At 44.4% G+C, this 21,980-nt stretch overlaps 1 protein-coding gene across 3 annotated transcripts in view; it reads left to right on the top strand.

Moving 5' to 3' along the window:
* ntng1a (netrin g1a) overlaps nt 1–21,980 on the top strand; it is a 268,615-nt gene that overhangs the window by 201,345 nt on the left and 45,290 nt on the right. For all 3 annotated transcript variants that reach the window (XM_040126781.1, XM_040126783.1, XM_040126782.1), the window contains one exon: nt 4,701–5,344. In XM_040126781.1, the coding sequence (XP_039982715.1) occupies nt 4,701–5,344 (644 nt within the window). The remainder of the gene's footprint in view (nt 1–4,700; nt 5,345–21,980) is intronic.

Raw genomic sequence — 21,980 nt, 5'->3', positions numbered from 1 at the left:
TTGTGTGTTTCCCTTTGTGAGAGGCCTTGAAGCTCAAAATGTGTTTGTCACAATTTTTTTCAAAAACACATTTATCAGCCTCTTGTTTTATATTTACAGATTAAAACATTTTGAAACTGGTCACACTGAGAAATAGGCTGTGAAATGTTACAGTGTGAATCTGGACCTGAGTGCTCTTTATTCCAAAATGCACTACAGTTCATGCTCCATCATTTTCTGCAAGGATGTCTGTTGAATGATAAGGAATGGCTCATACACACAGTAGCAATACAAGAGCTAAAACCTTTAACAGTTGTATCTTTGCTCCTTTAAAAAAACAAGTTTTGAAGTCTAATCCCACGTTCAGCTTTGTTGCTACTAATTGTCCTCTCGGATCACTTCTGAAATGAGACGTTTTAAGAAACAGGAGGAGAATGAGTGGAGGGAAAGGTAGAAAGGGGAAAAGGTGGAGGGTGGTGGAAGTCCAAGACATCTGTCACACAACCGGATCCCTTTGATTGGTGGGAGCCCATCTCTCTAGATGGCTCGTCGGCAGCTAGTAAATTTATATTCCCCCAAGTCCCATCCTGCATCAGCGGTTACGGTGCGGCCAGGCCGAGGCTGTCAGCCACCACCCTCATATCTTATTTTAAAACTAGACACAGTCACAACATCGATAACTCATCTGCTCTCCACATCCCGTGTACTGTATATGTACAGTATACCCCCATCCATTTTTCATGGACCTCTGTGTCTGTATCAAAGAGGAAGATCCCGCTTTGTCAGAACACCGTTGTTTTTTTGTTTTCTTTATTCATAGGGTGAAGGTTGAAACACACACACACTGTTTAGTGATGAAACACCCTTTTGTCATCTCGTATACAGAGCCACAATAAGACAACACGTGTGAACGGGGGGAATTGATGCAGCGTGGTACGTTTGCCAGGAATGCAAAGTAGACATTCACACATTCAAGTAATAAATCATAGAGATGTGAGACTTTGCATTAAAGTAAGAAGAATTTCATAGTGGATAAAGCTCAGGTGCCTTCTCCAGTTTCATTCTCGTGGATAACTGCAGAACAAAGGGTACAGAACAGGAGCATATTTTTGACTTCAGATGAGCATTAAATGTGGCAGATCCAGAGGCTCAATCAAAGACCTCAAAACTGAGGAATGCAGCCAAAATAATGCCTCGACTTACACATGTCTGAGAGACAATGCAGACGAGCGCTATGAAGTGTTGTTTCAGGCAAATTCTTTAACATGTCTAAAAGCCTTGGTTGGCAAAGCAGGAGAAAAACACGTCCCCACGACCTAAACACAACAAATAACGCGGTGCGTGGAGTGCAGCTGGATGGAATTAGTCGGATTCGTTGTCCTCAGTGTTGCTGCATTGTTGATTTTTTTATTAATCTAGCCGGTTGGTAAAATTAGCCCAAACAGTTTGACAATAATGGGAACAATGCCAAAGGAATTTATAGCAGCTTCCTGATGATTTGTGAAATCCACCCTCAAACACACGCATGCTGGTACACGGGAACACCCACCTGCACACACACACACACACCCTTGCACTCACTCAATTCCACTGCATCACAATGCTAATAATCGGATTAAGCCCGTGTGTTTGGGGTGGGTCGACGGCATCTCTATTAGCGCCAATTTAGCGTGACCTATCCGCTCCAGCAAACTCAGGGCTGGCTCTGTCATCTGTGATGGCCGTCCCCCATCCTGGCCACTTATCATCACACCGGGATTAATAGAAACAACTTTCGTTAATACAGAAATGCTGCGTTGCCGTGCCGGTTGCTGTCGATTGCTTTAACGTGTGTCATATCATTTACCGTCGAACAGAGCCCTCAGCAGCGCCCGACAGTAAAACACAGAAATCTCAGTTTCATGAGGCCGTATACTCAGCATTTTATCTCCTCTCTCTTCTCCGGGCCGAGCGGGGAAGTTACTGATCTTCATAAAGGCAGTATTTTATTATGAGACGAGAAGCGGAGGAGACAGTGATGAAAGGTTTTTAACCTGTGTGTTCGGGGGAGGGCTGGACGGCCGGCCAAGGTTGCCAGGTGCCACAGCAGCAGATTTTCAGCTGCTCGGCCGCAGGGATCGATAGGGATACGTCTTTGTCTGATTACAGACAAGTGCTGGTGGGAAACGGCAGTTTGTCTGTGAGGGGGTGTGTGTGCGTGTTACAGTAATAGCTGATCATTGGATCTGCCTGATACAGAGGCCAAGGTACAAAATGTTTAACCTCAGACATGATACGATTTCTCAGATAAAGACGCCCTAAGAGCTGTTGGCTCACTTTTGAAACCAAACGTATTGTTCACAACTTGACTTTTTGGGGCAGCGCCGTACTGGGGGCCGACGGTGGCGTAAATGCATCTCCTATTTAATGAGCTGTGCTGGAACATCGCTAACCGCCACTTTACTTTTCAACTCCACCACTTTTGCCTCACAACTAGAGTTTATAGTTACTTTTTGCAGAAAAATATTTGACATAAAAAAATTTAGAACATATTATAAAATATGATGAATTGTTAAAGATGAACCTGCCCAACAGTGTATAAAGTAGCTAAAGTGAAATGGGCCTGGACTGTGCTGCGTACATATGCATACACCAGTAGTAATAATCCAATAATATCTGTTATAATATAACTTTAACAGGTGTCATTCTGCTGGTTTTTACGCACTTTACCTTTGATACTTTAAGTAAATTTTGCTTATAATGCTTGGACGGATGACTTTTACTTATAATGGCGTATTTTTTTCCTCCGGGTAGTAGGTTTTTTATACCTTTACTAAAGTAAAGGATTGTAAAGGAGTAAAGGAGTGTGTGTGTGTGTGTGTGTGTGTGTGTGAGGACGAGGAGATGATTGCTCAGTGTAAAAAAAGAATATCGTGTAACTGAATTCGAGGCAGGGTTTCTAATTAAAGTATAAATCTCTCTAGCATTATAAGCATACAAGGGCAACGTTTAAAAGGGGAAGCACTAATCACAAGAATGCATGCGAGTATTCGTTTTTCTACCGTTGCTCAGTTAGTATGATACAATAAAAATACAGTATCATTAACAATAATTAACTGGACAAGAAAAAAGAATCAGGTCTACACTCGTGCTCGAAGCAGAACCCTCCACTCTCACTGAAAAACAGTCTTAGGTCTCCCTCAATGAATGCACGTTCCCGACGAGCCACGGCGACACTGTCGCCATCCCGCATGCAAAGTGTGTTTTTTGGAGCCCGTCCACATCCCCTAAGCAGGCATAACTGTCTCATGTGAGTTATTACACATCTGTCTGTGAATACACGCTGCGCCAGATGCTGCAGTTAATGGCACACCTAACCTCCCACCATGATACGCAATACTAAAACCCAGGTGGAATTTTCCACTGCCTTCTTCCTCCTCCGTCTCCTCCCGGCCACCGCTGTCCAGTGCTGGGAGAAGCCTGTAGGGGATAGTCCAGACAGGATATTAATGGGGCCAACAGTCAGAAGGCTTGACAGAGCCCTGTTTCATTGTCACCTTGCTTTGGAGGACGAGGAAAATCTTGCAAAGCTTATTAGCCGAAAGGAGCCGTTTCTCCCTCTGACTTACTCGATCTCTACCTCACCGCTTCATTAGACTGTCTTACATCAGAGGCCCGCTCCTTCCTGTGTTTCCTCACCACCACCTCCACAAACACACACACACACACACGTGTGTGTACACACACAGGGTGACATTACCACCTAATCAAGTAGTGGATTATCTTGTCCTGATAAATTGGAGCTTGTAGCACTTGAAAGGCCCCCTTGGAGGAGGGCCTCCTCCCCCTGACAGCTAGATGGAGCCCCCAGGGAGCAAGGAGAGAACATTGCCTGGTAATGATTGGTGGTAAATCGGACAAATGTTTTTGGAAAGAAGTCTTTCAGTCAAGTGGCTTGAAGAATTTAAAACCACAAGTCAAATTTCGACATGAGGGAGAAAAAACACAGACACCTATTGCCACTTTATAAATGGAGTTATGATGTAAATGGTTAAATGGTACAAAAGATTTAAGTGAAGTCAGGTGCACAGCCTGCTTTAAAAAGTGAATGTACTCGGTGTTAGAGAATCCAGGTGGTAAAAAATAAATAAGAGCGAGCCAGTATATTTGCAGACATTTGAAGACCCGATGAGCTCAATCTGAAAAAAAAAAAAACTGGAAAGACACAGTTACTCAGTTTTTCAGATCAGTTTGCATGTACAGCACATTGAGTATGTTTTGTATCCCTTTTGGGTAGTTAACACACACTGGGCATAGTACTCCAACATTTGTGAGCAGACTGGGAATGAGATGAGATGACGTGATATTTGTAGTGGCATGGTGTAACAATGCAACAGAGAGCAGGAAATGCACAGTGATAACAAGAGTTAACAAAAGATAGATGTGTAACACAAAGCTACGTGGCTTCAGATATTCATGTATGGATGCAGACTAAACACATGCATGCACGTGACGCCCTCGCTGAGATTCGGCTTCTCCTTCATGCAAAGCTTAGGGCTTCACAAATCCTTAAATTACTCCCCTGATGACACGTGAGAGATATGGTGCAATGCTTACATTGAGATCTCTTAATAGTCAACGGTGAAAATGACTTGATTTGATCTTAGGCCTCGCCACGACTAACAGCTTTTCCTTACTTCCTCTTTCTGTTTCGCTTTGTTTTGCTTCTCTCTCTATTGCAGGAGAACCCTTACATGTGTAATAATGAATGTGATGCCAGCACCGAGGAGCTCGCCCACCCTCCAGAGCTCATGTTTGACATTGAGGGCCGTAACCCCACCACCTTCTGGCAGTCCACATCCTGGAAGAAGTACCCAAAGGCCCTCCTGGTCAACATCACGCTATCTTGGAACAAGACCATCGAGCTGACCGACGACATCGTCCTCACTTTTGAGTCAGGCCGGCCTGAACAGATGGTCCTGGAAAAGTCGCTGGATTATGGACGAACCTGGCAGCCCTACCAGTTCTATGCCACTGACTGCCTGGACGCCTTCACCATGGAGCCCAAGACGGTACAGGACCTGACCCAACATACCCTGCTGGACATCATCTGCACTGAGGACTACTCACGAGGCTATGTGTGGAAGTATGACAAAACTGTACGCTTTGAGATCAAGGACCGCTTTGCGCTGTTTGCTGGTCCCCGGCTCCACAACATGGCCTCGCTTTATGGGCAACTGGACACGACCAAGAACCTGAGGGACTTCTTTACCATCACAGACCTGAGAATCCGCCTGCTGCGGCCTGCCACAGGAGCTACGATGGTCGACGAGAACAACCTGTCCAGATACTTCTATGCCATTTCTGACATCAAAGTGCAGGGCAGGTAAGACCTGAATTCATATTCATATTCATATTCCTACACATGCCATGTGGTGGACTCGAGGCTGGATTACCAACTGGGTAAAGTGGGAAACTGCCCCAGGGCACCAGAAATTCCAGGTGGGCATCTTAACAAGTTTTAGTAATTCAATTAATAGCAAATCAACTAAAGTGGGGTCATTAGGGGCCAACAAGAGATTTTTGGCCCTTGGGTGCTCTAACAGGTTAATCCCGCCATGGCTGGACCAATTCTCTGAAGGATTTAGGATTGATAATGTCATGATGATTCAATAGGCTGAAACCTTCTGTGGTTTTACTGCAGCGACAGTACAGCTACCCAGTAGTGAAGAAAAATGCGTTTACCGTTACCATTCTTTCCAATTAGGCAGCGGATCCATAAGGACGTGCACAGTTCACCAGTTGTCAGCATGTCTTAATTAACCAAACTGCTTACAGCATGCTGAGCACTCTACTTTGGATGCCAGATTCACTCAGCCGTCTATTAGAATGTGGAAGACATTAGAGGTAGCATTTCAGCCGTCAGGTCACTGCACGTAGAAATTAGTGGTTGATATCACTGAATCCACACAGGGTCATATGACATGAAAACAAGACGCCATTATACTGTTAGAGGAGAAGCTGACAAAAGCCTCCCCCGCTTCTTGACACTTCTGCAAGAGTCACTGGGGCATACGCTTAAGTGGATCTGTTTAACAATGTGTGGTTTTTCAATTTAACAGATGTGAATATGGTTATAAGGGCTGAAGGAATGAAGATTTAATTACTCTTGTTTTGCTTTTCACACACGAGAGGCTTGCAGTACAGAAGTGCAGAGTGGCGGAACGTGACAACAATTCAAGGATATGGGTAGAAGTGTTGAAAGCTGTGGCTCACAGCAGTGGTTGTGTCACGGATAGACTTGGGAAGATGACTACAAATAGAACCATCACCAGTGTCCCGCTCAGTCACAGCAAACATCAATTGATCTAACCAGTGTGGTTGTGTGGAAAAATAAATCATAGTGTTCTCAGCAGAATAAGAGGGTTAGTATCAGGTAATCATTTCAAAAAATGGGACTTCAATTGTTGTCATTCTTAAGCTACACTGCCTAATACACCGTTTTGCTGCTGGGACATCATTATTAACCTATTTAATCCCAAATTTTTCCTTGCAGTTTGAGTACATGCTTTTACTCATTAGACCTCCCTAAAACACAAACTTTATGGCCTTTTTGATTTTATGTTAGTGAAGTTAGTGAAATATTAGGTGTTATACCGGGAAACAGTATAGTCGGAATTCACAGAAAGGCTAAGAGATCATATTCACTACAAACAACATCTCTGAAGATCCACCAGCTATTCAGCACCGCACTGTGAAGGGACCAAGAAAAGACTGGCCACCATCACTTCATTGACCTCGCTGTAGCCCTGTATCTTGACACCTGAAGTTACTGCAGATCCACGCCCTCCATGTTTTGGTTGTATGTGAGGATACCCATGGACTGTGGAACTTTTCCATTGGTTTCTCTTTCTTCCACCTGTTTACAAGCAACTCAGAATACTTCTCAGCAGCACTGGCTGCCATGGTTACAACATTGTAATCCATCCACCATACCATTACCTTTTTCCCCCTGAGTAAGGACCTCAGAGCTTCTGCAAGGCCTCTTTTGGAAATTCTTACATCTGTGAAAGGGGCATCATGCAGGCGGCACTGTTTCAGAGTGCCAAGACATCCATAACCTTGTTTTGTCATTTCATCAAGGAGGCTAAGGGAGGTGAAAAGGTTGTCATGTACAAAGTTACGCCCTGGAGGAACTTCTGCTTGTTCAGCTAGAACAAAGACTATACTTGGGCCCTGCCCTAGGCCAGTTTTAGGGAGATGTGTTTGCACTGCACAATAAGACTCCATATGATACATGCACCCTGTAGGTGAGGCAAGGCTCGACAATTTATATCCAAACTGGATTGGTTGGCCTCTGCTGAATTGCTTGCAGCCATGCTTACGATGATAAGGTATCATGCTTTCATCAACCCATAACCGCTTTGAGTATGGCTTCATTTTGTAAGACTCAGTCAGTGCCCTAAAGGTGGGCCGTACTTCGTAGAAAGAGTCACTGAGTTATCCACAGAATAGACTGAGCCCATTATCACAGACTCTGGAGTCTGGAAGATGGTCCTTTTGATCTTTTAAAAACCATGTCCATATTTTGAAAATTTTGAAGAGGGGTCTCATTTGTCTGAGGGCGTCTCCTTTTTCAGCTGGTTGCTGTTGGAGACCCGCCAAGATATGGCATCCGTGGTAGGTTTGCTTCAACACCGGCTGCAGGAGTGGGAGGTTTGTGGGTGGGGCACACCAATTGTTTGTAATGAACATCTGCCTCATCCTCCACATGCAGTGGTTCACCTGTGCATTGCCATCACTATCATTGTCACATTCATTTGCCTCTTTTTCAAGTGTGGGAATGACGTTGATGCTGCCAAAAGTACTTGGGGGGGGCACCTAGTCTCAGAGGTCCAACACATCTGATAGATTGAAACTGAGTAAAAAACCAAAAAAAACCCAAAACAAATGATAACTAGTATTAACAGCCGATCCCTTTGTTGTCAGTTGAAACACCACAATTGTGACCATTATCAAATGTACACCTCTTGTGAGCAAAGTATATATGCAGGAGTATAATACTCAAAATACATCAGTAGTAGACCCTTTAAAGAATATATGTACAAAATATGATAGTTCTATCTGTTAATTAAGGTGTTTTACTTACCTCCTTTTGTAGGCGTCTGAGGAAGAAATCTTCTTCCATAGGTGCAAGCAGGATCTGGTTATTTGCCCTTTCACACAAGTCACATGACGTTGATCAATTTTAACCAGCACAATCTAGTTTTTCATTTAAAAGTTGAATTTCTTGCCCAAACCCGACAGAAACACTTTTAGAGCTTTCGGAAATAAAATAAAAAATCACAGTTGTGACCGGTCATTCTCATGCTACACTGCCTAACAGACCGTTGTGCTGTAATAACATGTTTGCTGCCGTGAGATTATTTACATTAATATTGTCCAATGCCCTCGAGCTACTTAATGAATCTCTAATTTGTTGATTTCCTTAATATGCCATTAAAATGGAGTAAAGTCATATTGCGCATTGCTGGAATGCACTGTAAATGGGCAGGTACCCTTGAGCACAAGGGGCTATGATAATAAATGCCTCGCTCAGAAATTGAATTTTTGACTTTTCTCATGATTGAGAGGGTCATTCAACAAAAATAACTGGAGGGAATTTACTAACACAAAAGAGTCGGACAGGACATCCATTCAACACCCGCTGGAATGAAGGGGCCTGTCATAAGCGCAGATTATTTATTCTATCTGACTAATCATGACCGAACTCACACATCCCTGTGGGGCTGTAGACTTGAGCAATGGCTGTGCGCCACCATCAGGCCGCAGTCGTTTACCAGCCTGCTGCTTTTAGAGTGACGCTGGCCTGAGAAATGTTCCCCACTGTTTACCAAAGGTAACACACAGTTCAGCCATAATGAGATACGCTCTACACAGAGAGGACTCACTCTCCTTTATTCCCCTCCCATGGCGAATCACTGCTCAGCCCCTTTCTCCATGCGTCGTATACGAGACATAAGCTCCTTAACCCCCAGAATACAGTTCTGTAAGACTCGGCGGGACTGATTTTGCAGGGGAAGTGAGGTTGAATCTGGCGTATTTCACTGTGCTGGACTCGGCTGCCATGGGCCTGGATCAGGAGTGAGAGGGGGTGTGGAGGGAAATACGGTAGGAGAGCTTGCAGATTTTCTGTCCTTGCCACAACAGTGTGAGAAACAAAGAAAGGAGCGTAAGCTCTTTGCCAAAGTAGGTCAACCTAGAAAAGATAGAGAGGGAAGGGAAGGAGCACAACTTTGCAGACGTAGTCATCTTTGCATCTTTTACATGTAGCTAAAGTTGTTACAGGGAAGCCAGAAGTGTCGTGCATGACCATCTATTGTGGTTGATTTCAAGGAAGGTCTGGACCAAAGGAACTGGGGGGGGGGGCGTCGATGCAAAGAATTTCATATCAAACCAAGCATGGAGCTGTGAGATGGATGTGAACAATGCATGCTGCCCAGCGACTTTAATGAATTTGACATCCTCACTGTTTCATTGTATCAGCGGTGCCAAATGGGTGTGTGGAGAGAGACAGCGTGGAGAGTTGGGAGGATTTTCTAATTATCTACTGTATGACTTTGGCATAATTGCTCAGCCTCTCTTTTTTACATGCTTTACAGTAACTATAGCCTGCGATTTCACCGACTGCCTCTCCCCCTTTGCTCAACCTCGTCCCTCCTCCTCCTCCCTCCTGCCTGTGATCAATACAGTGTAATTAAAGCCGGAGAAGATTCAGGGTAGTAAAGGATCTCTTTATGGCTCTGGGGTTCTCTCTGTCAGACGCTGTCCCCCACGCCCTGTCTTGCTCTATTTCTCCTGTGCAGGGAACAGTTGTCTCTGGGTCCTTGCCTTGAATTATATAAGAAGACCCAGCCCCGTTCCATTCCTGTACCGCTATTCAAGGGATAAACACCAACCACATAGCATAACACTTCCCATCGCAAAGAAAATCACCGTCATGGTTTTTAGTTGCCAAATTCTACCAGAACAATCCTTTTGTAGGCCAAAGTTTTAAACAACAGGTTTTTACTTGTGCTGTTATTTCCAAACCTGTTTCCCGCTGTCAGTGCATTACTAATAATGTAAGACTTGTATCGTGAACAAAATTTCCAGCTTGTTTCTATCCCCTTTGATTACGGCAAACAGAAGATAGGGAATGGAAAGTTTCATTCCACCAATTTACACTTGCAGCAGTGGGAGTTGTGATTCAATTTCCATAACATATATGTGGCGCAGGACATTATTAGGGAAGGTCAGAAACAACCTCAAGGGTTCACAGTCACTTTGACTGCAGGGTAGACGGGTAATTCACTTGTACTGGCAAATTGGTTATTAAATGCACCAACCTTTTTTCCTGTCTAGTTTTCCCTCAGCCTCATGGAAAGAAAGTCTAGCTCAGTGGCTGTGAATCCCCACGCTCATGGTGAACGCTAACACCTCAGGATATCGCTGTGGATGACTCAGGGTCCGGCTTTAATTGTCCCTGGGACTGCAACTGTACGCTTGAGCTCGAATACAGTACAACTTCACCTATTCACAACTCTTGGAAAGATCATTTGGGTGTTAAACAAAGGGAGGGATGGGCTCTGCTCACTGCCTTTTTCTTTAGTCTCCTGAAATCCGCCAGCAGGGCACAAAAGTCCATCGAATTCACAGGTGAACACTCACAAATTTTCCTCCTACGATTTTCTTTCCATTAAATCATGGGCAACAGTCCGCTGTACACACCACATTTCCCAACTTCTGACCACTGGACAACACATATGCCAGTGGCAGAAATAACCAATTCGGACTCAGCTGTTTTAAGTGGATATGTGGAGACAGATGTTACAGTTGTGAGTCCTCCTCTCTAGATTTTGACCACACACTGTCAATACAGTCCTTCCTCCTTTCTGCCTCAAGCAGTTGCACAGCACTCGAGCTTCTCTCTCAAATTCACCATCACTAGAATAGACTCCTTTTCAAAGATGGGATATGATCATCTCTATTGCCCAGATGATTTTTCCCATCAGTTGGCAAAAAAAATGTTTCTAATGTTTTATCAACCTTTTGAAATAGGATCAAATATTATTTGCAGTCACAACAATAAGCTAAAGAGCTTAAAACTTAAAACACACCAAGGCTGTTTGGGGAGTCGTAGGGAGTATGACTGCATATGTGAAAACACTTGTATGAAGCCTTTAGCCTCTCCAGAGTTTTTCGGAAAGCAAAAAAAAAAAAAAAATATGTGGGTGGAGAGTTAGAAAGAAGTTGCATTGTGGATATTCTGTTCAATAGGTTTCGACAAGAATGAAGAATGTGTTGAATAAAGACGATGTCTCCTCTTCTGCTGCATCGATTTTGATCCTCTATGATGTTATAGGAGTGCAAAGCTAAATCGGTGTAGTAATGACTGTCGATAAGCAAAAAAATGCAGAAATTTCCACGTCCGGGTTTACGAAGAATGCTCACCTAATAGGTGAAATCATTTGGATGTTGCATCGAGGAAAATGTTTGCATTATTAAAGCACTGTTGGGATTGAGATCAGTTCTCCAAAACGTATGAAATCATATGTGATTTCTGATTGAAGTATCTACTAAAACTGGTATGAAATCCATTCGTAGTGATCAGATCTTTTTTTATTTATTTAAGCGGCACACACATTACATTGCTTGATTGCATGTTTTACAATAAGAGCGCTGCATATTTGCGATGATGTGCCAAGTACCAATCAATACGGCACTTTACACTAACAAGGGGGCTGAGTTATCATTACTAAAGCACTGTTTCTACTCTTTATATTTTTGGATCAAGTCCACGCCAGTACAAATCAATAATATTCAAAAGTTGGATAAAGGGAGGCTCTTATCTGAGGCATACAAAATATACCTTCTGTAAGAGATTAGACACTTCATCCGTCCCATGGTGCAGGGGTCAAGCTATCGGTGCATTCTGATTGCCAGTAGTTCAGAGCATGTGTGCGTTGGATACAACGGTTTCAACTACAGATCAGCAATTTGGTGAGTGATGGCTCTATCGGATCTCCCCTAAGGGTGGAACAAACAAGAAGTCAATCTGTTTTTTTTCCTCTCCAGCTCCCTCCATAGTGCTTGGCTTGCTCCTAGGCCTGCCTGTTGCCGACAGATAATCTATTTGTGCTAATTTCATGTTTCTTGCTGCCCACTTCCCCCTTGAATAAGTCCTTCCACTTGTCTACCCTCCTTAGTCTCTCTCTCTTTCTGTGCCACCATAAGCATCTACTTACCTTGCGCTGTGCTCTGCATTATAGACTTTTTCTTTTGAAACAGCAGTCTGCATTAATCCTGGTGTGGTAGAATGCCATGTGTGTGGGATAGGCCAAGTGATTGGCCCAGATAACTGGGACCATCTGCTAACATCCATGCCACATGTTAGTTTAATGATTGTGATCGAATGACATGCACCCTTCTTTTAGCCTGGCAAAAATGAGTGAAGTCAGGTATTTAAAAGTCAATGAGGCTCTAAGTCAAAGTGTCTAATATATGTCATATTTACTGTGGAAGGAGGGAATGACAGTGGAGGGTCCAGGGGTGACTTATCAAAGAGGAAGCCCAGGACGTAGTGGTAGAGGTAGAGAAGTAGAGTAGGGAAGTAGTAGAGGTGTAAAGTTGTTGTAATCATAGACCTAATTCATCCTGCACCCCGATCTATCATTCTGTCACTCTTGTCTCCGCAGTGCCACCAGTCCCATATACTGGCCTGGCCCTTGCAAAGAAGACGCCATTGTCAGACCATCGTGACCCACGCCATTGCGCTTACAGTATTGTGCCATAAAGTAATTTCACTTTGTGCAGTAGCTAACCTCTTCGACGTGGTGAAAGAAGTAGTCAGACCCTTTACAACACCACCCTGTAAAAATACTCCATTACAAGAACAATTCTTGTATTGAAAATACATGTGCTTGAGTAAAACTACAGAAGTACAGGAAAATGTGCTTGAAGTGTCAAACAGATACAAGTACTAGAGTAAAGCACACAGTGTACTTCGTAACAGCACTTGAGTAAGTGCCCAAAGTTACTTTCAATTAAAACGTGTTGTAACATAGAATGTGCTTTGGTCATGTTTATTTTGACAGTTGTTTTATACTGTATTGCAGTGATCCTCACTCCCTGTGTGGTGTTAGCTTTTTCTGAATGGAGTGATCAGATAACAGAAACCCACTGTGAAATTGAATTGTTGTCTGGCCTGAGTCTGTCCTTTGACCTGCTCTTGCCTTCCCCCCTCCCCGGACTTGTTTATCCTCCTTCTGACTTCAGAGTGTGCAGGGAAATGTTTCTTTTATTTATTCCCGCCATGTCTGAGTCCGTTCAGGTTGAAGCTGGGAGCCGCCCTCCCACACTTGTGAATCCCCCGGGAGCGGAAGCGTAGGATGGCTTATCAACCGGTGACCTCGAGTTTGCAACTGAAATCGTCCGACAACCGGAAGGACGGTGGTTCGATCCCCGGCTCCTCCAGTCCGCATGTCGAAGCGTCCTCGGGCGAGATACTGAGCTCCCGATGTATCATCAGTGTGCGCGCTGTGTGAACGTGTGTGTGCGTGGCTGAACGTGGCAGTAGTGTAAAGCGCTTCGAGTGGTCAGTAAGACTAGAAAAGCGCTGTGTAAGTGCAGTCCACTTTCCCTCTGATATGAGGACGCGGAACCATCAGTGCCCCACCTGTCGGCTAACGGGAGAATAACTGTTGACCCGAGCAGACGTCACTGTGGAGGCGTTCTGCTTTTGACCAGTTATGAACATCCATTATCTCAGTATGACCATTCACCTGAGCAGATCTGTATCTCCTCGCATCTGTGTTACCTGTTCCTGACAGAGCTCAGTCGGCATCAGTCACTGCCGAAAAAACCTGTTCCCTTTGTCTCCCTTCCTCTTCCTCCTTCCATCAACACCTCCGTCGTCTGCCGCTCCTGACTTCTGTCCAGGCCGTTTCTCCAAATCTCTGCCTTTGATCCTCCTCCCGTGGTTCGTCTCTCCCTGACGCCCTCCCTGCTTGAGTCTGCCAGGTTGAGGAGCTCAAAGAAATTTTTATCAGTCGGGGCAGGAACTTTTCCGCTCAACCTGTTTCTATGCCTTTGAAAAGTTAAGCTTGGACAACAGCATCTCAAAGTTTTTGGAACTAGCCTCCAGCTACAGAGAAGCAGACAAGCTGCAAACAGAGAAAAATCCCCGCATGAAATAAATCCTAACATGTTGTATTCGTTCCATCTGTCCTCGTAGAGCTCTAAGCGGTCTCAACACAAAGCCACCTGCAGTCCCCTTCTTGTCCTCGTGCAACTTCAGCTTTAACTTCTCACTTTCTAAGGCAGATGATGAAAAATCGGCAATGTAGAGTTTTGTTGCCAGTGGTTTACTTGCATTGAGAATTTGCCATCCACAGGCATTTACTCAAACACACCCCCATCTAGAGCCAGCTGTAGGGGGTGTGTTTTTGTGTGAGGCGGTATTCATATAGAAGCTGACCCCCTTCTCTCCAATTAATTGGATATTCCCGGCAGCAAAGACCTCCCTAAGCAATACACATGTGAACTGTGAAAGTTAAAAAAAACTGAGGTGAGGTCGGATTTGAGAAATGCGGTTGTGCATGGGCGGAGGCAGAGTATGAAGTGCATCGCGTTGGCAGCAGCGGAGCTTCGTGCACCGTATCTAGAGGCCACAGCTGCCTGTGCAGAGTCATCTGCACATGGCTGCCGGCAACATTGGACCGTCATCACCACATCTGTGTCCTTTATGACAATGGACAAAAATATCCTGCGTGGTTACGTTGTTTTCTGTCAATCAAACCTTGGTTCAGATGTTTAATTAGCTTTTATTAAGAGACGTGGCCACATCTGAAGCCAGGCCAGCGGCGTGGTTCTGTGGGAGGCAACGTCAGTTCGTCGATCCACCACTTTGGTCCAGACTGAAATACCTCGACAGCTACGGGATGGACTGCCGTGAAATTTGGTACAGATATCCATGGTGTCTAGAGGATGAATTTGAAGGTCATAATTTTTCATCTAGCGTCCTCATCAGGTCAGAAATCAGGTCCCTTTATGACCAAATCTGCAAAACTAATGGCATCCCCCCTCAGCTGCAGCTGTACTGTGTGTTTTGTGCCAGTTACCAGATGTTAGCGGGCTAACAGGCTAAACTAAGGTGAACAAAGTGAACATTGTACCTGCTAAACACCAGCATGTTGGCATTGTCACTGTGGGCATGTCAGTACGCCGATGTTAGCATTTATCTCAAAGCACCGCTGTGCCAAAGTACAGAAATAAAATGTTGTCTCGTTTGTAAATGATTTTCAACAAACTCTGACAAAAGTGCCTGATTTTGCGGCTCCTTTGAGTAAATACTGCAGTCTGATGAATTTGGAGAATTTAGTTTGTCAAACGCACAGGCGATGTTCAGACTCATAAAGAAAGACGCACATGCATCTGCATGTCTCAGTGGAAAGCTATCGTATCAGTGTGGTTCGGACCCTGTACAATGTGGATGGAGAGGTGAGACAGATGAAGAGTCCTTTAGGAGGCTGAAAACAAGTTGTGCAGTGTTGGGAGTGTCACTGTAGTTCTGAGAGAGGAGATGTCACCTGTTTGAATTGGGAATGTGTTTCGCTGCAACACTCACAACCTCTATTCTCTGTGTTCAAGGGCATCTGTCTGAGTGGCACATTTGATCACTTCTCTCTCATCGTAGCCTTGTGTCTTTAGAAGGTGAATATGAGTGTGAATGCTAAGGTGGGATTTTAAGTCCCATGTAAAATAAACTACCTTTTTCCAAGCACAGACTCTTCCCGTTGCCTTTTAAAAGCTCCTGCCTTTCCCCACGCTGCCAACCACTCTCACATACAAATGGCAGGATGAAAGAAGGATGGGTTTTAGCTGCTTAGTCTCTGTTTGCTGAATTGCCCCTTTCCATAGACAATCCAGCTTAAACCTATTGTACTGTACTTTCACAAGGCCCCTGATAATTCTTTTTTTTTATACATTCATAACACAAACAGCAGAGAGTTTGCTTTCAGTTGCTTCCTGCATGAACGAAGTCGCTGCAGCTGAAGAGGGCTGCCTATAGAAATCTCTGTAGGTGTAGCATGTGTGAGGAGAGGAACGGCGATTTTTCCCAGGTCAGTTCGTTTTAAGATACACTTTGTTTCAAAAAACATACACAAAGGAAAGATTTTTTGAAAGTAAAAAAAAAACCCCAAAAATGAGCAGCTATTTAAACAATCACAATTTGTTGAGAGATTCTACCAGTACAGCAGCTGAGGTGTGAGAAAATGTCATTTCTTTTGCTTTATTTGATAGTTTAGGGGGAAAACCTAATTGTCACGTTTACCTTCGGTGTTTCTAACCAGTGGGCACTGAGGCCTAACAATTCATTTTCCTGCTCATGAAACGCCTTAAAAAAGCCGATTTCTTTCTCTAAATCTCGGGGTCGTTGACATCAGCGTTTGCTGTTGTGCAGTCTTTTTCTTTTCTGTCCGCATTGCTAAGCTTCTTTGCACATTATTGCCACCAACCGTTGTTCAGCGGAATAGCTTGGAAGTTTGTCATGTCAAACTGAATAGGGACACTGTTGTAAAAACCTTACCGAAAAATGCTACCGGTGGTCCGAAAATCCACAGGGTACCTTTGATTATGGTAATCCAAAAAATAAAATTCTTTCACATCACATCAGCAGTGGTGCTCTGTCTTACTGAGAGCAGCTGAAGTCAGTGTTTCCCAGAGATGATGAACATAGAAATCAAATCCTGGCAAAAGTGTCAATGGTACAGAACAGCTCGGTTGTAAGATAAAATCAAGTCACTGAGAGCTTTATGTACAAATAAAATCAAGCGGTCGGCTGCCATGTCACCGACATTGACGATGTACACAGAAGATGTACAAGCCAAACCCCGAATATTTATCACAGGCCAGAGGAATCGACCGGGTCCAGAGATATGAGGAGCAAAGCTACAAGTGAGATGAAGATTTTATCAGCAGAGCAGAGGACACGAGGCGTCGCCTCAACAAATCCCTCTCCCGTTCTCAGGGATGAGGCAACATTCATTTTTCACTTCAGGAGCTGAGGCTTACTCTTCAACTTGATACAGTATCACTTGATTTGCTATTGAGTGCTGCATTGCTGCATAATGCAGTTCTTATTTTTTGAGCATTGGCATCCCTCCCGATGGATTTAGCATTATTAGCGGCCAGCACCCACAAGAAATTGGATTTATATCTTGTCAGGAAGAGTACACTGCCGATGTGCCCCGCATGACCGGACGACTCACGTTCACCGGTGTATATTGTATGGGATGCGGTGGCACCATATGCAGTATTTCCCCAGCTAAGGGTTGGGTGTATTTGTGGTCTTGCATGTGTGTGTGCACTTCTGAAACACCCTTACCCCCAACACACACACAGAAGCAGGCAGCATATTTGATTCCCCTCATGATCCATACATTAATACCGCCAGACAAGACAAATGATTACCCGCTAACTATTTACCATGGAGTAACTTTAAAACCAGGACAATAACACCGGGTCTAATGAGCCGTTTTCCGATCTGAGGTCTCATAAAGCCTTTTTATCTCCGAGTTAAGGAATTCACTTTCCCCTGTTGTGTGGAAAAGTGGTCCTGGGCACAGAAAACGGCCAAATCGGAGGCATTTTTCTCTCCCTGACTGTCGACAGAGCGCATTCAACATTCATGTGGTGACCCATTTCATTAATGGAGAGGCCTTTTTCGACATGTCTTCCCCCCATCCTCGTCGGCTGCAGCCGCCCTCGTAATGGGCCCTCCTGTCAGGGTTTCGTGACTAATCCCCTCATTGACCTCTCCTTCAATTGCAGCCCCCACCACCTCACTGAAGATTTGGTAACTGTTAGAGGGTGGGGGGGTTGTCGGCAGCGCTTGCACGGTCAGTGGAAACACACTCCTCCGAGATCGCGGTAAAACGGTATTTGAGATCCTACTGCACTTCATCATGTACTGTAAGTATGAAAGATTGGTTTTGTCAGGCGAATTGTTAGTACAGCACAGCACGTACGGCATTTTTAAACCAGTATGTTCATTCAGATGATTGGGAGCGGTTGCCAGGGGTTATGTACAAAGTTAATTTGGCTAATCGGAAATTAGAATTTGAAAAAAATAGAAATAGAAAAAAAATACATCTGCATGTTTGTGTGTAGGCGGAAAGAAACACACAAATATGATGACAAATTGGTGATGATTTTGATTGATTTGTCGGTACATTTATCGTAACAATAACCAGTATAGAGTATTCCCATCCACACGAGGCCGACTCGGTGCCTGCCACTCCAACTGATAGTAGTGAAAACTTGACCAAATCCGCTTGAAAAATTAAAAAAATTAATTAACTAATTTTAAAAAAAAGGACAATTCCAGGATCACTAGGTCTTACATGAAAAAACTCTTTTGTCGATGTGGATGGGCATGTAGCACATCTGAGTTTCACTAACCTTAAATCTGTGATAATCAGTGTGTTGGATCATATGTATGTATATGTATGTGAAAGGGGTCAAACCACAGAGAAATACCTCGCGCTGGCACGATTCCCGTCTCAGCCCTGGTTCTTTTTGCCTCTCTGCCCTCGTCTCCTGCCAGTCTCCATCCGCCCACCAGATGTCCTCGGACTTTCCTCCCCGTCTCACCCACCTGACTCCCACGCCCACCTCACCTGTTTGCTTATTCCCTAATAGGCTCACGGTTTATTTCTACATATATACGTAGATGTACCAGCCGTCTTTCACCAGTCATTTGCCTGATCGTCGCCCCAGCCGTGTTCCGCGTGTGGTTGCCATCCTTTTTTTGTTCCGGTTATCTGTTCCTGTGCCCGTCTGCCTGAAGCCTGCTGTCATCTCTAACATTAAAATCACTGAACCGTTCCCTCCTCCCTGGTCTGTGTCTGCGTCTGGGTCCTCCCTCCTGTGCTCCATACACCACCCGTGTCAATCTGAAAAAAAGAAGAAAAAAAAAAAATCAGTCATTGAAAGTCGATGTATTTACGTGTATGTATTTGCCACAAACGCAATCTTCCCCTAAACCTAAACATATAATTTTACAATATCCATAAGTTACAAGTTGGATATTGTGGAAAGCAAGAATAATAAAAAAAAAAAATGGCAAGAAGCCATAAAGCATTAAATAATCCAGGGTTTTGCAGAATTGTCCAGTATTGACGTTCGTGTCTGGTGATAGGGTTGTAAAGCATCTCCTTCTGTACCATGGAGCAGTCCAGCGAATTTAAAACAACGCGTAGAGGCCAATGACAGATGACATACTCCTGATCCATGATCTCATTACAGCACTAGCACTTAATCGCTTAATGGTGTATGTGAGACCTGAGGACTCGTGCTAATGACCTAGGTGAAAGAAAGTGGTGGGGATTTTTAAAGTAAAAAAAGAAAAAGCAATTGGGCATCCTCTCAGTCAGACGTCCCACTGAGCCAGCCATATTGGCATGGGTGACATGAGAAGAGAGCCTCGTCAGTGAAGAAACCACCATATGGCAGCGTTTCCCTCTCACAAGCTGAAGCAGATACAGCATTTCCGACAGAGGGAGAGGTGTTTACAGCATCATCATACTGTTCCTGTTTGTCTGTTTCACCTTGTGCACACACACAGACACACACAGGGTGACAGCATTGATGTGGTAAGATCCCGAACCTCCCCAAGCGAGATACTTGATTCTGATCTGAAGACGACGGGGAGTTATGAATAAAAAGCGCTTGATAATGGGATCATTGAGTCATAAAAGTCGATTCTGAGTGAGTTATCTTTTGTGGAGGCCAATGAATGTAGGCGCTCATTATGCATGGCCATCGGACGGCGCTTTGGCCTTCAAGCAGAACAGGAGCATACAATAGAGCTGCATCCGCCAAAGCAGAAGAATAACAATCAAACAGAAAAAGTGCCGTATTGAATTTTCCAGACCTTTGCTCTTTTAACAAGGCGGCGTAACTTACTGGAGCACGATGACTCAGCGGGGATGTGGCGTGGTGACTGGGATGACGGTGATTATGATGTTGGGAAATGGTGATTAGTGCGTCTGGGCAGAGTCCAATTTGACTTACGAAGTGGACCACAAATCACCAGCGGGGCTGCGTACATTTGTGTCACCGCTAGTTTTTTAGCAGGTATTTACTGCACAGCGGCTGAGTTCATCTGAATGTGCTGACAATATGTAAGACCTGGTCCTGAGCTGTGTAAAGGTACAATCCCCAAGATTTCGGTTCTGGTCGATTCGCCACCGGACACCAGCAGTTTGGGACGTACCCGAATCCGAATACGCTAGACGGGAAAGCACAAGTAACGTGATGGAAACAGACATTTCTTCAACTCAAAGCTGCTCCTCATCATTATGCGGACATTATTACATATTATTCGGTCTGCTGTGCGTCACCAAGTATGTTTCTTCAAATCGAGTCATATCATTGTGGATGGCCACAAGATAAAAATGCCCATTCTGTTTGCAACGTACGACTTTGATTTCACTAACCAGTCATTTCATTTACTACACACTATTGAAAAGTGATCTCTATATTCTGTATTCGCCCCAACTGAGTCAGTCACAGCTGAGTCAGAGCCGACGGGTCCTGTCAATCACCCAGGGAAACTCAGGGGGAGCTAGTGAGACAAAAGCTGGAAGATGGACTTCTTTCAAACCCTGCAACACATATCACGTCGAAATGAAGTGTGGAACCTGGAGTTTTTAGCTGTATGTGTTAATTTCTTTCATTTAAAAAAAAAAACAAAACAAAACAAAAAAAACCCAGTCAAAATATTGAAAAAACCTGACGATTTGCCTTGTATTTTTTCAAAAGGAGCAGTGTGTAGGATTTAGGGGGATCTGGTGGCAGGAATGGAAAATAATATTCACAGTTATGTTTTCATTAGTGTTTAATCACCTGAAACTAAGAATCTCGATCTTTTCGCTAGCTGAGAATGAGCCCTTCATATCTACATAGGGAGGGAGTCCTCTTCCACGGAGCCCGTCATGTCGCCCTGCGCTGTTTCTACGGTAGTGGACAAACCAAACACCAAACGTTTTTATGCTCCCTGAAGGCCACCGTAGGTTCTCCGAACATGCTTGGAAAGGGAGGGACGAGGGGAGGAGTATTCAGTTGGTTGCGATCTTCAACCTCACCACTGGATGCCACTAAATCCTACACACTGGTCCTTTAAGATGTAACATGCAGTTTGTAACAGCAGTAGGTTTAGTGTAAATTTGATGTAGCATCCGCTAACACCCTACCAAGTACTACATGTTTATATGAACAGGCAACAACAAGTTAAAGTGACGGCAACCAATGATTTATGGAGCTAGCAATGGAGTCAGCGCCCCCATCAAAAAAAATGTCATCAGCAAATTGTGCAAGGCCGCAATAAGCAGAGGCAGCGATAGGAAACACCTGTCAACATCTGTAGCGCGCAACCATATGCAATTCAAACATCCCATTGTGTCCGTGTGTGCCCAGGCCCTCCCAGCGAGGGCGAATACACAGCTGCAGCCAGCCTCCGCTTTGTCACCAATAATGGCTGCGTTCAATTCAAAAACAGTACCCAGAAAACCACCTGACTGCCAAAGCAAATTACAGAAACCGTGGGTGAAATGATTTCCGTAAGCATCGAACCGTCTCTGCACCACGCCACAGGGTACTCTCGCGCATTCATTTCTCACATGCAATTGTGCCAAACCTATACAGTGATGTTGAAGCAAAGGCGAGGACATCCCTGTTCAGCATTGAGGGCGATGTGGCTCACTGCACCGCGGACATTTGGACGAGCATGCCTGCATGTAACTCACAGGGCATTGGATAGGGCCCGGGATCACTGGATCTGAGGCAGTGACACAACTCAACATGGCAGTGAACCATGTGGATCACACTGCAGTGAATGCACCAGATCAGCTCCAGAACCTCATTGTGGCATGGCAAAATGAGGTCAAGTAGTCCGTTCGTTGCGCAGTTTTTCGTAA

The sequence above is a fragment of the Xiphias gladius genome, chromosome 5 (assembly GCF_016859285.1).
Source record: "Xiphias gladius isolate SHS-SW01 ecotype Sanya breed wild chromosome 5, ASM1685928v1, whole genome shotgun sequence".
NCBI classification, from domain to species: domain Eukaryota; kingdom Metazoa; phylum Chordata; class Actinopteri; order Istiophoriformes; family Xiphiidae; genus Xiphias; species Xiphias gladius.
This window is presented reverse-complemented; position numbering and strand designations above follow the sequence as displayed.